The following is a 14,699-nucleotide window of genomic DNA, read 5'->3' as shown; positions in this document are numbered from 1 at the left end:
GTTCCTAGTTCAGGGCCTACTGAGCAGACGCCCGAGCCTTTGATCACCAGTGAGCCCGTAAGAAACGCCTGTAAGCAAACTGGAGAAGCAGAGGTTGGCTCTGCCACCAATCGGCTCTGGCCGCACCTCTGATTACAAGTCTCAGTTTCATTAACTGTGAAGTGGGGAAATATTACTGACCTCACAGGTCTGTTGGGAGGAGACAGGAGCGACTGTGAGAAGCATGTGGCATGCGGACCAGGCTCTGCAGAGCGTGACGCGCCCTGCCAATGTCCCCTGACATGTGGGGCCTCAACCGAAATCTACCAGCTGAGCTGCTGGGGGAGGGGGTGCAGGAGGCTCTCAGCCAGGCAGGCGTCTGTGAAACCTGATTGAGCCCCGGGGGGAGGAAGCCATGGGGAGAAAGGGCCCTACCCTCAGGATGCCTGAGTCTCAAGTTGGCCCCCCTCCAATGAAGATCATGACCACTGGCCGTGATGGTGACGTCAAAGCAGAGGCCCTGTGGTGCTGGCACTGCCCAGGGCTCCAACCAGGGACCGTCCTGACACCTGAGGATGGAGGGCAGGCCTGGCACAAGGAAGGTGAGGTTGCAGAGGTGCTGCCATGCTCCAAGGGAGCCAGGACGTGGCTCTCTCCCACTAGACCTCCGTTCGCCATCCCCCAAGCTGCCATGTCCCAGCTGGCCACAGGGGAGGGCAGGAGCCCAGCCTGGCTGGCAGATTTCTGGCACTTCCCCAGGTTCGGATTAGACCCAAGGGAGAAGGGAGGCAAGAGTTATGCATAGCCTGTTGCTGCCAACGCAGAACCCAGCCTCCCAGCCAGCGTATCTCAATTCATTCTCACGAAGGAATTCAATGTGTAACCCTGGGTTTGCACCAGCTTTTGAATGAGCTCTGTGATTTCAAATCACAGTCACTGTTCACGGAGTGCTTACCTGGCACCGTTCGAGGTATTAACACAATTTATTTTTCTTTATTGATTTTAGAGATGGAAACATCAATGAGAGAGAACATCGATTGGCCGCCTCCTGCAGGCCCCCCACTGGGGATCGGGCCCACAACCTGGGCATGTGCCCTGACTGGGAATCAAACGGGTGAACTCTTGGTGCAGGAGCTGACGCTCACACTGAGCCACATCGGCTGGGCTGTTAACATAATTTATTAAGAAATACATCAGCACACAAACAGGCACAGGGGTAACACCAGCTCAGACCCTTCACTGTTGTCCTGTCAGTCAGCCCTCACAGCCCAAGGGAGAACGAGCTCACTTCACCTGGGGAAACTGAGGTGCCAAGAGGCAACAACCAGGTTCTCTAAGAATAGCAAGGCTCAGAGGTGGAGTCAAACTGGGCTCATGGAGACCAAGTTCCCCTCCCCAACCCTACTCTTAAGTGTTCTGAGTCAGTTCATCTGCAAAATCAAAGTGGTGGGTGAGACCATGAATTTCAAGTTGTTTTTAGCTACAGACCCTTTGTTCAAATGAAGTCTTGAGTGGAAATGGACCATGTCCAGTGGATAAAGACAAGGCTCTGCTGGAGTGAGTGTGGGGGGAGGGGGCTGGTCCCACCACTGGGACTCCCAGCCCAGCACTCCCTGCCCGAGCACAGATGAGGGGCCTGCGGAGCCTTAAGCAGCCTTCAGCCGGGCGCCCTCACAGGTCCTCTGGGAAGGGGCTCTCGGAGCTCCTCAGCAGAGACAGCAGGCTCAGGGCTGAGACGCCGGGCACGTGGCCAGCGCAGATCTGCAGCATGCGGACCAGGCGCTGCGCCATGGTGACGCGGAAGCCCTCCACCTGCAGGGGAAGAGCAGAGAACAGCGGTCAGAGCAGCTGCACGGGCTGCCGAGGCGGGCTGGGGTCCGAGACCTGTGCACCACTGCCCATCACGGCACGACCTTGTCCATGGCAGCTCTCCAGGCAGCTTCCAAGGCCTTCAGGGACCCCAGAGGCGATGAGCCCCGCTACAGAGGAAACGAAGGCTCAGCAGCGGGGCTGGCGAGGTAGGTCAACTGCCTGGAGTCAAACTCTGGTGACCACAGAGCTGGCATCTCAACCAGAGGCCAGTTCTGACCACCACCCAGGGGGCCAGAGACCCCGAAGGCTCCCGTATCTGGATCTGAGAGCCACTCCAGGGATGTGAAGAGGGGTGGACAGAGTGGCCCTCACCGGGAATAGGGAAATGGCATCAACAAAGAGCTCCTTTATCCAGGCTTCTGTGGGCCGCTGGGCCTGCGGAGCTGTGGGTGAGACGGTCCCAGGGCCTGGCACTAGCTCGCGAGGAAAACTGAGACTCCATAAATGCTTGTTGAAGAACAAACAGTGTTGTTCAGGTGTCCTCCCTGGCAACAGGTGGCCAGGAAAACATCTCCTCTTCCCCCTGTTCCCTCTCCAGCTGGGGAAGGGGTGTCACTGTCCACCCAATGGCCCAAACTAGAGCCCAGGCATCCTCACGTGCTGTTGCTCTTACCCCCACTGTGTATCACTTGTCACCTCGGTTCTAAATCCAGGGGTCAAGTCTCGGTCCTCATTGAACCGGCCTCATTCTCACCAAGACTCTCCAGTAGAATCGGACTCAGCCCCTCCCTTCCTCCCTCCTTGAAATGCTTCCCCCCCTCGCTCCTAGGTCCCTACAGTCACCCAGCTTTCCCACCTCCCAGGCTGTCCACCTCTGTCCAGCATCTAAATGCTGGGGCTCCAGTGCCTGGCCTTTGCACCCCATCTCCCCACACTGACTCCCTAGGTTACTGCGCCCAGTTCTGTGGCTCAAAAACCATCTCCATCCCAAATTCTATCTCCAGACCTTTCCTCTGAATGTCAGACACACGTATCAGCTGCCTACTCGGTTTCTGTGTAGATACCTAAGAGACACCTTAACCTCAGCATGTTAACCTCCAAAGTGGGGTCCCTGGGAATCCCCCAAACCTGCTCCTCCTGTGGTGGACCCATCTCAGCCAAAGGCCAAAAACTCCAGAGTCCCCTCGACATTCCTTACTCTCATGCCTCATACCCAGGCCACCAAAACAGTCCATTGGTGCCGCCCCGGAAACAGCCAGTGTGGTAGACCACCTCGTCTCCCTCTTCCCTGGCACCACCGAGTCCAGACCACTGTCAGCTCTCCAGAAACAGCCTCTGGGCCTGTCTCCCCACTCCTGCCCTTGCCTGCCTTCAGTCTACTCTCCTCCCAAGAGATGCAGGGGTCCACTGAAAACCCCAGCCAGGCCACATCCTGCCCTGGTCCACTCCCTGCAGTGGCTCCAGTTCTACTCAGAGCAAAAGCCACTGCCTTGACTCCGACCCACAAGGCCCTACAGGTCTGGCCACTGACCATCTCCCACTGCTCTGCCCTTGTCTGCTCTGCTCGAGCCATCCACGCGTCCCTGGGACCCGGAACACACCAGGCAAGTTCCAAACTCAGGGCCTTTGCACTTGCTGCTTCTGCCTAGAGTGCTTCCCACCCGGAGCCGCCATGGCTTGCCTTCTCACCCGTCTTTCCTTAGAGGTCGCTTTTCTAGTCAACTCCCTCCCTGCCACCCTGGCTGAACTTCACCGACACCTGACATGTCACCCCCCCCGCCATTTTCCACTGCTTTGTTCTACGCTGCATCTAGACATGTAAAAAATATTTGTTGAATACATCCTCTTACTCTAAGTTCTGTGGCCTTTACCCCCCCCCCCAAATATAGCTCCAAACTGCTGACCTCACTCAGGCTCCACAGCCTGCCGCCTGCCTCCGGCCAAGCCTTCTCCAATCACACACCACACTCCAGACACGTGGCCCCCAAACCCGGCTGACCACATCCCGAGGGCCCCTGTCATCTACAGGAAGGGATGACTTAATCCCACTGCCAGGCTTCCAAAGCTCTGCAAATTCTCTGTTGCATATAGAACGTGTCAGCCCATCTCACTAATTCTCAGAGGGGAGGGCCAATGTCTGACTCATTTGTGTTCTCAGGACCAGAACTAGGAAATCAGCAGAGCTAGGAAACAATTTCCCTCGGTGGATCCCACACCACGCTGAGTGGGTTTCCTCATGTGTAAAATGGGGCGATAAGTTTTGCCACACAAAGGCCTCAAAATATGGTGAGGCCCAAACTTGATTATGCGGAGGAGTGTGCCCCGAAAGGACGACACAGGTTTGCGGGTGATGACTGTCCAAGCACTGTGTGCCTCCTCTGAGGACGCCAGATCTGAGTCCGCAGCAGGTCAGCAGCTGGCTGGAAAGAGCAGGTCACAGGCCTTTTCTCAAGTTCTCAGGGTCCAGGGTAACCCAGGACCTGGTGTGGACTGCCACCTACTGGCCATACACAGAACTGCACCACCCGCCACAAGGTGAGCTGGCACCCACGCACACCTGCTATTTCTATTGGCAACAGTCACAGGTTCTGCTACTACTACTGACATCTCTTGCCTACACTCATAACGCTAAATTTCACTTAGAGGTTAGTAAAATATAAGAAGTAATTTTCTTCACAACCAAGTTCACAGATCCCCTCAATTCTACTCAGATCAGAGAGGTCCACAGACACCAGAATAAGAAGCCCAGATCCAAATGGTGGTGAAGGACCGTATGCTGACTCAGTTCTCACTGTGTTACACCACTTTGCCTTTGGGAACAGAACAGGGAAGAGACACAAGTCTTCTAAATGAAGCTCAAAGCCAGTAATCAGACCCCAAAACCACCTGAGCTGGCCTGGCACATGGAGCCCTCGGCAGACTTCCCAGAGGGAGCAGCATCACCTCCTGCTCAGGACCCGGTAGCAGTTGTCAGGATTCCTACTGCAGAAGGAAGCTGAAGAGCAAAACAGAAATCTGCTCGGCACCCCCATCAGGGCTCACCTCGAGGAAAGCACCAACGTGAGTCAGGGCAGAACCAACACCATGTGCATCCTTCCAACACCTACGCCCCACTCACCGTTCGCTGCCTGTTAGGCCTGTCATCAGAGAGGTAAGGGTAGGCAGTCTGACCGCGGAGGGTCACAAGGATGCACTGGACTCACAGAACTTACTCCCTAGTAAGAATGAGATATCAACCTGGACCCACAAATAACACACAAGACTTGGTTATGAGCAGAGAAAACAAAAGAAAAGGCAAGAGAACAAGTGATAGCACTTGGCAAATAAGAGGCACTCAAGATGAATGTATGTCATCACGCCACTTCACACCTGTGTGCTATGGCTTAGGGTGACCCACCCAAGTCACAGCCAGTGAGCAGAAAAGCCAGGATTCAAACCAGGACTTATGTCTCCACATCAGGAGCCCCTCACGCAGTACTCGGGGATCCTCCACTGTGTGCTCAGTCCTCACCTCCAGGTCACAGAAGAGCAGGGGGCTCCGGTAGGCTTGGGCCAGCTTCGGCACAGTGTTCCGGTGGATGCAGCAGTGACTCTCCCGCCCAGCTGCAAAGAAGCCGTGAGCGCTAGTGTAACCACTACTTCGTGCTGCAATCTAGGAAGCACAGGGCAAAGCAGTTCATGTCCCTCTCTCTGGGCCTGTTTCTGACTAGTCAGGGAGGGACAGTCCTGTTCCACCTTCTCTCCAGGGCTGTCGAGAGAGGACTGTATGAAAACAGTTTTCTCATCTATAAAATGAGGATAGTAACAGCTCCACTGAGTTACTATAGAGACTCAGTGAATTGATATATAAAAATGACCTGGTATTCATTTATTCACCAATGCTTTTTATTCCTATTTTTATTTTTTTAAAGGTTTTTTTAATTGATTTTTTTTTCTTTATCCTCACCCGAGGACATTTTTGCATAGAACCAGAGGGAGAGAGAGAGGATGAGAGAAAGAAACATCAATGTAAGAGAGATACATCGAGTGGCTGCCATCCACACGACCCCAGTGGGGCAGGGGACAAACTGCACCAAGATATCTGCCCTTAACGGGAACCGAACCTGCGTCTCTCTGGACTGCAGGTTGACACTCTAACCGCTGAGCCAAACCGGCAAGGGCTAATTGATTTTTTTTAGAGAAACACTGATGTAAGAGTGAAACACTTATCAGTTGCCTCCTGCATGCCCCCTACTGGGCATTGAGCCCACACCTGGACATGTGCCCTGACTGGGAATCGAACCGGCAACCTTTTGGTGCATGGGTCAACACCAACTGAGCCATACCAGCCAGGGCTCACCAATGCTTTCTGAGAATAACCTGTGCTGGCCCTTCCCCAAAAGAAGCTCACAGTTCAGCCTGGGGGGCAGATAGGTCAGACACACCCTCGGTGCAGGATGGGTGTCCTGAAGGTCCGGATCGCAGGGCTGCTTGGGGAGGCTTCCCCCAGGATGCAGAAAAGAGGGTTAGGTAGACAGAAGAGGAAGAGTATCTGAGAGAAGCCACATGGCTCAGAAATATGACTACAGCCGGCCCTTGTTTATCACAGTTAATCAGTTCCAGACTCTACTGTGATAAATGAATTTCCGCAAAGCAGAATTATTTACATACCGTCATCCCTCGCCACGTCACACTTTGACTTGCGCGGCTTCACAAACTATCACGGTTTTTCAAATAAACCGAATTAAAAAACTGTGATAGAGTGAAGCCGCGCAAGTCAAAGCATGACGTGGCGAGGGACGACTGTATCTAGGTATGAATCTCAGCTCTACCACTTTTTATTTTTGTATTTATTTTAATTTTTTTTCTTTATTGATTTTAGAGAGAGAGGAAGGGAAAGGGAGATAGAAACATCGACGAGAGAACATCGATGGCCGCCTCCTGCATGCCCCCTACTGGGGATCGGGCCCACAACCTGGGCATGTGCCCTGACTAGGAATTGAACTGGCGACCTCTTGCTGCAAGGGTTGATGCTCAACCACTGAGTCACACCGGCTGGGCAGCTCTACCACATTTTAGCTATGAGGACTTGGGCAAGTTAACCTCATGCCAGTTTCCTCAGCTATAAAAGAGAGTTAGTAATGCCAGCCGCAAAGGGTTGCTTGCTGTGAAGATGAGTGGCAGAATCGAGGCACTCGGAGAGCGGCATCTGCAGACACTGAGTGCCCACCAAAGGCTGGCTATCGTATCTGCACAGTCGGCAAGACAAAGTCAGAGACAGCAGAACTACAAGCTGAACCAAAGAATGAGAGAGTGGTAGGAGGTGAGGCTGGCGGGAAGGCAGAGGCCAAGTTGCAGAACTCACTGTGCCTTTTCGGGAGTTTGGGTTTTACTCGAAAACCACCAGGCAACTCTAAACAATGATCTCAGCAGAGTGAACTCAGTGAAACGACCTGCTCAGATGTGCTTTCAGAAAGCCGACAACAGGTCAGATTCTAAAGCCCGGGTTCCTGCCATCAGCCAGGAGCCTTAGCAAGGAGCCCACCACATGGCAAACTGCCCTGGGCTGGGGGTGGGCAGCAGCGGGGCCAGATGCACTTACCGCCGGTGGCCAGGAAGCTCACCTTCCCCAGGAAGAAGGTGGCGTCCACATGGTGCAGGGACTCCTCCACGTTCTGCAGGCTGATGTGGCCAGGCCAGGGCGAGAAAACAAACCAGAGGACAACCTTACAACAGAGAAGGCAGTGCCCCCACTCCTCATCCCAGAGGCCAGAGAACGAGGGGAGGGTGACAGGAAACTGCCCAGAGTATTGCAATACTTTGTCCTTTCATTTTTTTAAAACTACTTTTAATTACAAAGTGACTCGAGCCTGTAAAATAATGAAATAGTAAATATGGATGTATAATAAAAAGTAAAAGCCCCCCTCCAGCACTAGCCTTTAGTCCCAACTCCCCTGAGGAATTGAACAACAGTTTAGGGTATAGTTCTAGAAGTTTCACACGTAAATGCAATAACAGGTACGAGCATTTAGCTGGGTTTAGTTGGTTTCGAGGCATCTGTTTCATTGTCTGGAATGTCCACGGCAACATATGTTTCCCAGGGACGGACATTCCCGCGGTCTCCACTTCTTTCTTGGTACAAAGATGCTGCAGGAACATCCGTTTACACGCCCAAGCAAACGTGTCTGGAGGACAGGACAACTGCTCGGTCACAGTATGTGTCTTTTTAATGTGTGTGTGTGTGTATTGCCAAGTTACTTTCCAATAAGGCTACAGTATTTAGACAAGGGTACCTTGACCTCCAGGCCAAGGCTTTCATTCCCTGGTGTCCGGCCTTGAGTGACGAAGGAGTCTATGGTCTCCTGCTAAAAAGCCATCTTGGTCAGGTGGCCCCAGCCCAGGTTTCAGCCTGAACAAACAAGGCCAACAGCAGATGTCCCTGTCCCCAAGAGTGGCTGGAGAGCAGGATCTCTCCAAAGACCAGCCAGGGTCCCTTTCGGTGAAGAGAGGCTTCACCCAAACAGCAATAGGTCTGCTGGGCCAGGACCCTCAGGCAGTCACGGCAGATCTCACACTTGCTCAGCCCTCCACAGGCTCAAGTCACTGCTGACTAGTTCCACCTGGTCAGGTGGCGAGTCTGGACTTAATCCTGATGCTGTGTGTATCTGGTGTCTCTAAGTCCCTGGGATCCAGGTGTTTCCCCCACAGCCTTCCCCTGACCCCCACCATCTGACCAGGGGTCTGTGTTGGTTTCTGTCCTGGACCCTGTGCCCTGCCTAACCTCAGTCAGCTGTCCCCCAGGAGGGAGAGGGCAGACCTTCCTTGTGTGCTCCTCAGACTGGCTGCAGTCCTATCCCCGGTGCTGCCGGCACCACGGGGAGGCCAGGCCGGGCCACTCTTGCTGCCGCTGCCGTCGCCCCACACTAGGCTGGGCTCCTGACCTCGCACAGGCCTTAACAGTCCTCTAAACACACTAGACTTTTTTTTTCTATTTATCATTAGGTAGAGTGGAAGGGAGGGACGGAGAGAAAGAAACATCGATGTGATAGAGACACATCAACTGGTTGCCTCCCGCACGACCCAACCAGGGCCGGGGACAAACTGCAACCCAGCTACGTGCCCTTAACTAGAATCGAACCTGTGACTCATAGGTCCGCAGGCCAATGCTCTAACTGGTAAGCCAAACCAGCCAGGGCAAAATACACTATACTTTTTATATGAACTCTTCACCTGGAACTTTGTGCTCACTCCTATCTTTACCTGGCCAACTCTTCACCTTTCGGGTGTTGATTTAGGTGTCACCGCCACCAGAAAGTCTACCCCGACAGCCCCGAGAGCCAGAGGTCTTGTGTGGGTTCTCAGTGTTCAAAAGTCCAGCTCCTCCCGGAACGGACTCAGAGCACGTTGAGGTCAGGGGTCTGTGTCATCCATCTCTGTACCTGCTATCAGGGATACAGAGTAGACCTCAGAGAGCATTAGCCAAATGACAGACGACATTGCTAGGATTCATCCACGTCTTTTAAACATCTTGCACTGGCCCTGGCTGGTTTGGCTCAGCGGTTAGAGCATCGGCCTGCGGTCCGGAGAGGCCCGGGTTCGGTTCCCGCTAAGGGCATGTACCTCGGTTGCGGTTTGTCCCCGGCCCTGGTTGGTTGTGCGGGTGGCAGCCACTCGATGTGTCCCTTTCACGTCGATGTTTCTCTCTCTCTCTTCCTCTCCCTCCCTCCCACTCTATCTGTACAAAAAATGGAAAAATGTCCTCGGGTGAGGATAAAAAATAAAAATAAAAATAAACATCTTGCACTGGCCACTGGCTCCCCCTCCTCACCCTCTAGGTTAGCCCCAGGCAGCCTCTCCCCTCCTCCTCTCCTTTCCATCATAAGTGAGGTCACTGACCCAGCATACCCCTAAGTCAGGTCCACATGAGCCCCGACAGCCCCATACTCTAGCTCTCACCTGTATTTGCTGTGAAGGTTGATCAAGAACACAATTAGGTCAATTCTGGGGCGACTCACATTGGAAGGCAGAGGGAGGGAATGAGCCAAGTGGCTGAAAAACAAGAAATTGCACGCAACAATAACCTATAATGTATAACTTTGGCAAGTTTAGGATTCAATTTTTCTGAACTATTTTCATTGAATATATGAATTTTTTGTCTCTGAAAAAAATGTAAATGTATGTCATTGGATGCATAAAAGAAGTACCTTATATATACCTGTTGAACATTTAATGCTTACACTTTTCCTTATTATAAATAAAAATTCAATGAAATTCTTCTATATAAAAAAAAAAGAAGAAGAAATTGCAGGACTAAAGATACATGCCCACATGCCTGTGACCTGTGACCATTCATATGCTGTCCCTCACAGCAAAAGGCTGTCAAAGGCACCTCCCCTATTCACCTGACGCCCTTCTGAGCAAGACTCCGCTGGTGCGCAGAGGGGCAGGGCAGAGACGGTCCTATCCAGATTACTTTCTGTGGCTCCTCTGGCAGAAAGGAATTCTGTTTGGTAACCGCCTTAAGAGGCAGCTTCGGATGGAAGATGGCGTGGACTAGCGAGCTACACTGCATGCTGGGAGGAAGACCTGGCTCAGAAGACAGAGTGTTGAATTATGAACTTTATGGGTTAAGACAATTCCTTTGGAATGTGACAGAAGCGGGTTCAAATCCCAGTTCTGCCAATTACCATCTGTGTGACCTTGGACAAATCACCCTCATCATTCTCATCTGGACTTGGTCTCTGGTTGTCAAATACCCACCTGAAGTGAACCCTCTACTTCTGTACATTTCCACATATTCCTATTACCCATTTCCTCCCACCCCCTCACAATTCAGGAAACAACAAAAAATACAAAAGTTAAACACACACACACACACTCACTCCTAAAAGTCCAGTCACCTAGAAATTACTACTATTAATTAACATTAGAGTATTTGCCCTGGCCGGTTTGGCTCAGCGGTTAGAGCGTCGGCCTGCGGTCCAGAGAGACCGGGTTCGGTTCCCGCGAAGGGCACGTACCTCGGTTGCAGTTTGTCCCTGGCCCTGGTTGGTCGTGTGGGTGGCAACCACTCGATGTGTCCCTTCACATTGATGTTTCTCTCTCTCTCTCTTCCTCTCTCTCCCTCCCGCTCTGTCTGAATAAAAAATGCAAAAATGTCCTAGGGTGAGGATAAAAAACAAAAAACAAAAACAAAAACAAAACAACAACAAAAAAAACATTAGAGTATTTTTCTAAACATCTCCTCATGTATATAACATAGTATACACATTCAGACACTAAAATAGGTATAATCTAGAAATAGGATAATAGGCCCTGGCTGGTTTGGCAGTGGATAGAGCATAGGCCCTCAGATCGAAGGGTCTCAGGTTCAATTCCAGGTCAAAGGCATGTATCTCAGTTGCAAGTTCGATCCCCTACCCTGTCGGGGTCGTGTGGGTGACAACCAATCGATGTGTCTCTCTGACATCAATGTTTCTCTCTCCCTCCCTCCCTTCCACTCTAACTAAAAATGGAAAAATATCCTCGGGTGAGGATTAACAAATAAATAAATAGAATAAAAACAGGATAATAGTATTAATTTAACTTTACTTGCATTTAATGAAAGCAAAATAACTAAAGTAGAACTGAAAATAATAAATGAACTTGGATAAATTATTTTTTAATCACAGAGATTGTTTCCTGAAAGAACTCAATTAAGAAAAATTATGAAAGAAATTAGTAAATGTATGTCATTTTAAACCATATGTTTCAATTTAATCTATACTGGATTCTGTATTATGAAAAATGGGTTTTTATTATACATATTTACATCTTGCCCTAACTATAACCTTGGACCTAGGCTGATGAAGCTGCCACTCTGGAATGCTGCTGGTCACCATGAGAGAGGCACAGGGTGCTGAGGAGACTCTCACTATCAATTACATTGTTCATCAATAAAGACACAATCATTTTTCTGCTTATATCTCATTGGCCAGAACTAGCACATGCCTCCACACAACCACAAAAGGTCAAAAAGTGCAATCCTGATTCCTGCTATATGCTCCAAATGCAGACGCTGGAAACATCCGGCAACTTAGTGAACAGATGACCAAATGGGTGATTTGCCTTTTCTGCCAAAGAATGAAGAATCAGCCCAGCTGGTGTGGCTCTGTGGTTGAGAGTCAACCCATGCACCAAGAGGTCGCTGGTTCAATTCCTGGTCAGGGCAAATGCCCCGGTTGTGGGCCCAATCCCCAGTGTGGGGCAGGCTGGAGGTGGCCAATCGATGCTCTCTCTTATTGATGTTTCTATCTCTTTCCCTCTCCAAAATCAATAAAGAAAAAAAAAATCAAATGCACACGCTCTTTACAAAAAAATGAAGAATCATTTACCCTTGAAGTTCAACTTAACTTGACAAAGTGGTCTGTCTGTTTTTCCTAGAATAAGATACATATTCCTTTTTTAATGGAAAAATTAAACTCTTCACTCATTTCAGAGAAGTTTTCTTCTATTACATCTTTGAACACTTTTGCTGTGATTTTCTCAAATCTTTCTTCTTTGTAAACAATTCAGTGCTCAACCACATCTACTCTGATCCTTGCTGTTTCTATTTGTTAGATCCCATATAGTATTATTTTTGGCCTTTTTTTTGCCCTTAGCTCTGCAACCTCCCTTTTCCTCTCGTTCTGTTGTTTTAAGAACCCTTAAAAATTCAGGTTCTTATTAAATGTCTCAATGTCACAATAGTCTCAAAAAGGAGATTGCTTCTTTTTCCAAGGTGAGTTCTTCATTAGAGTTCTGCATGTCACGTGACTTGCCCTTTTTTGGCAAGGGTTTCCATGACACCTCTTTCCATCCCGCTCAATTTAGGCAATTTTGTCCACAGTTTCCATTTACCCTGATGCCAATTAAATGAATTATTTTTTTTAAATCCTTTCCTGTTTCTAAGCTATGGGTTTGAGACTGTTGGTTGTGTGTGACATTCTGTGGCCTAAGAGCCTAGCAAGATGGGTAAAGCGCAGACAGACCTATCAACAATCTTTATTTAGAAGAAAAAGATTATGTTCCCTCACCAGAGATTCTTAAAAGTTCTGTAACAGGGTTTATTCTGTCTAGTACGGGGGCATTCCCAGTTCCCATGGAGGAAATGCCCTTTAGATTTGGAACATTCTCCTTCAGCATGTACCCCGGAAGCTTATCTTTCTACCTGGGCAAACACCACCCACATACATAGTCACCTGACTCCCTCAGCAGCTGTTTCTACTTTCTATCAGTTGGAAGGAAAACAAATTTTTTTCTCCAAATTTGGGGGGCGGGTATATCTACACTGGGCCAGGCAAGGCTCAAGGCACTGGGGATTCACCAGTGAATCAAAGTCAAAGTCCCTGCCCTCAAGGGGCTGACCTTTGGGGTCCATGGGCATGGTAGACTGGAAACAAGTGAACAAACAGGTGAACAAGGACATTTCTCATGGTGACAAGTGTTAGAGGAAGAGAACAACTGCGTGACGGACGGCGATGGAGGATTCCTTAGACAGGGTGCTACCAGACGCCGGCAGATCGCGCGTTGAGGCCGGTCAAGGGGTTGACCAACCAGCTTCACCTGCGCCCGCTTCTCGGGCGGAGCCTCGCTCTCCCTCACGCCCAGCCCGAGTTCCGACCACAGCCGAGCGAGCGGACACCCCCAGCCTCAGCTACTTACACCTTCAGCTGCGAGGCGCAGTCCTCCTTGAGCATCGCATCGGCCAGCTGCTGCAGAAGAGCATCCTCCGTGCCCACCAGCTGCCCAGAGAGAGAAGGCGGCCGATTGACACCTGGGCGCGGCAGTCCCTCTGGAGGGCGCGGGGCTCCGGGCGCGGACCGAAGGCGGCCACGACCCCCAGCAGACAGGCTCCAACGCGCAGGGCGTCATTTACCGAGAGAAGACTCCGCCAGGCACGGATTGAGCGCCTGAGGTTTGCGCCCTCTCGGGTCCTGTCCGCACAGCACTTACTACTTTCCGGACTCTCCCTCCGACTGCCTGGCCACTCCGGGAGGCCAGACTCTGAAACGCGGGAAAACCGAGTCCCTACCCGGGGCGGAACTCTGCCCCCCCCCCCGACCCGGAAACCAATAAAAAAAAAAACAGGAAAGAGCACGCCGCACACCTATTGGTGGGGGCGTCCGTCAGCCTCAGAGGGCGGCTACTTCGATTGGTTCAGAGTGTGGCTATCCCGCCCACCACCCCAGCGCGCGCCAGCACCAGGGAGAGCGCAGAGAACCCGGCCGCTGAAGCAAAGTCGAGGAGGAGAGGCCCGCCGGGAAGCGGGGCTGCTGACGCCTACCAAGATGGTGGCCGCGTTCAGGCCAGGCAGCTGGTCCTGCGGCCGCAACACCGACATCCCGGTCGCGGGCCGAACCGCCGCTCAGGTGGTGCGCGCCTTGCTTTCAAACCGCGCCGCGGCCAGTCCCTAGTGCTCCTGCAGAGGTACGTAACCCTCTCTGGGCGGAGTTTCGCGAGGCCGCGCCCTCTTAAAGGAAACGCTACCTCTTTTCTGAGAGGGTGTTCCCGCGCTGGCCCCAGACTCCGAAGGTCTACCGGTTGGACAGGCCTTCTATTTTGTGTCGCTCAGGAAGAAGGTATTCAGTGAGTCATTCGTTCACTCATGCGCATCCCCTGTACGCTTTTTTTCCTTCAATCCTCACTGAGGATATGCTTTAACTGACTTCCAGAGACAGAGGGAGAGATGTGAAACATCGATCACATCGATGGATTGCCTTCCGAACGCACCCAACCCGGGGTCGAACCCGCAACCTAATCATGGAGGGAATCAACCCGCAAACTCCTCGGGCTCAGACGCTCCAACCAACCGAGCCACCGGCTCACCATACCAGGGCAGGGGTTCCATGAAGCCATTTACTTCCTGCTCTTTCTAAGCAAGATATTAGTGTCATGAGCAGCGAGAAGGG

The 14,699-nt window shown here is 51.4% G+C and overlaps 1 protein-coding gene across 4 annotated transcripts; it reads right to left on the bottom strand.

Annotated features, from left to right (window-relative positions):
- Positions 1-1,148: 1,148 nt before the first annotated feature.
- On the bottom strand, positions 1,149-14,137 carry CENPM (centromere protein M). 4 transcript variants are annotated; one of them, XM_036251759.1, is made up of 6 exons: positions 14,075-14,137; positions 13,453-13,532; positions 9,727-9,819; positions 7,373-7,452; positions 5,303-5,394; positions 1,149-1,791 (listed from the first exon to the last, which is right to left on the bottom strand). In XM_036251759.1, the coding sequence occupies exons 1-6, from the start codon at positions 14,129-14,131 to the stop codon at positions 1,651-1,653; spliced, it is 543 nt and encodes a 180-aa protein (XP_036107652.1). In that variant the 5' UTR covers positions 14,132-14,137; the 3' UTR covers positions 1,149-1,650. The 4 variants fall into 4 exon arrangements, 1 of the variants encoding a protein (XP_036107652.1); XR_004958311.1 differs by lacking the exons at positions 1,149-1,791; positions 5,303-5,394; positions 13,453-13,532; positions 14,075-14,137 and adding exons at positions 9,031-9,209; positions 10,173-10,355; XR_004958312.1 differs by lacking the exons at positions 1,149-1,791; positions 5,303-5,394; positions 7,373-7,452; positions 13,453-13,532; positions 14,075-14,137 and adding exons at positions 7,580-7,640; positions 9,031-9,209; positions 10,173-10,355.
- Between the last annotated feature and the right edge of the window lie 562 nt (positions 14,138-14,699).

The sequence above is a fragment of the Molossus molossus genome, unplaced genomic scaffold (assembly GCF_014108415.1).
Source record: "Molossus molossus isolate mMolMol1 unplaced genomic scaffold, mMolMol1.p scaffold_m16_p_10, whole genome shotgun sequence".
Classification (NCBI taxonomy): Eukaryota; Metazoa; Chordata; class Mammalia; order Chiroptera; family Molossidae; genus Molossus; species Molossus molossus.
Note: the sequence above shows the minus strand (reverse complement) of the source record. Positions and strands in the feature narration are given on the sequence as shown.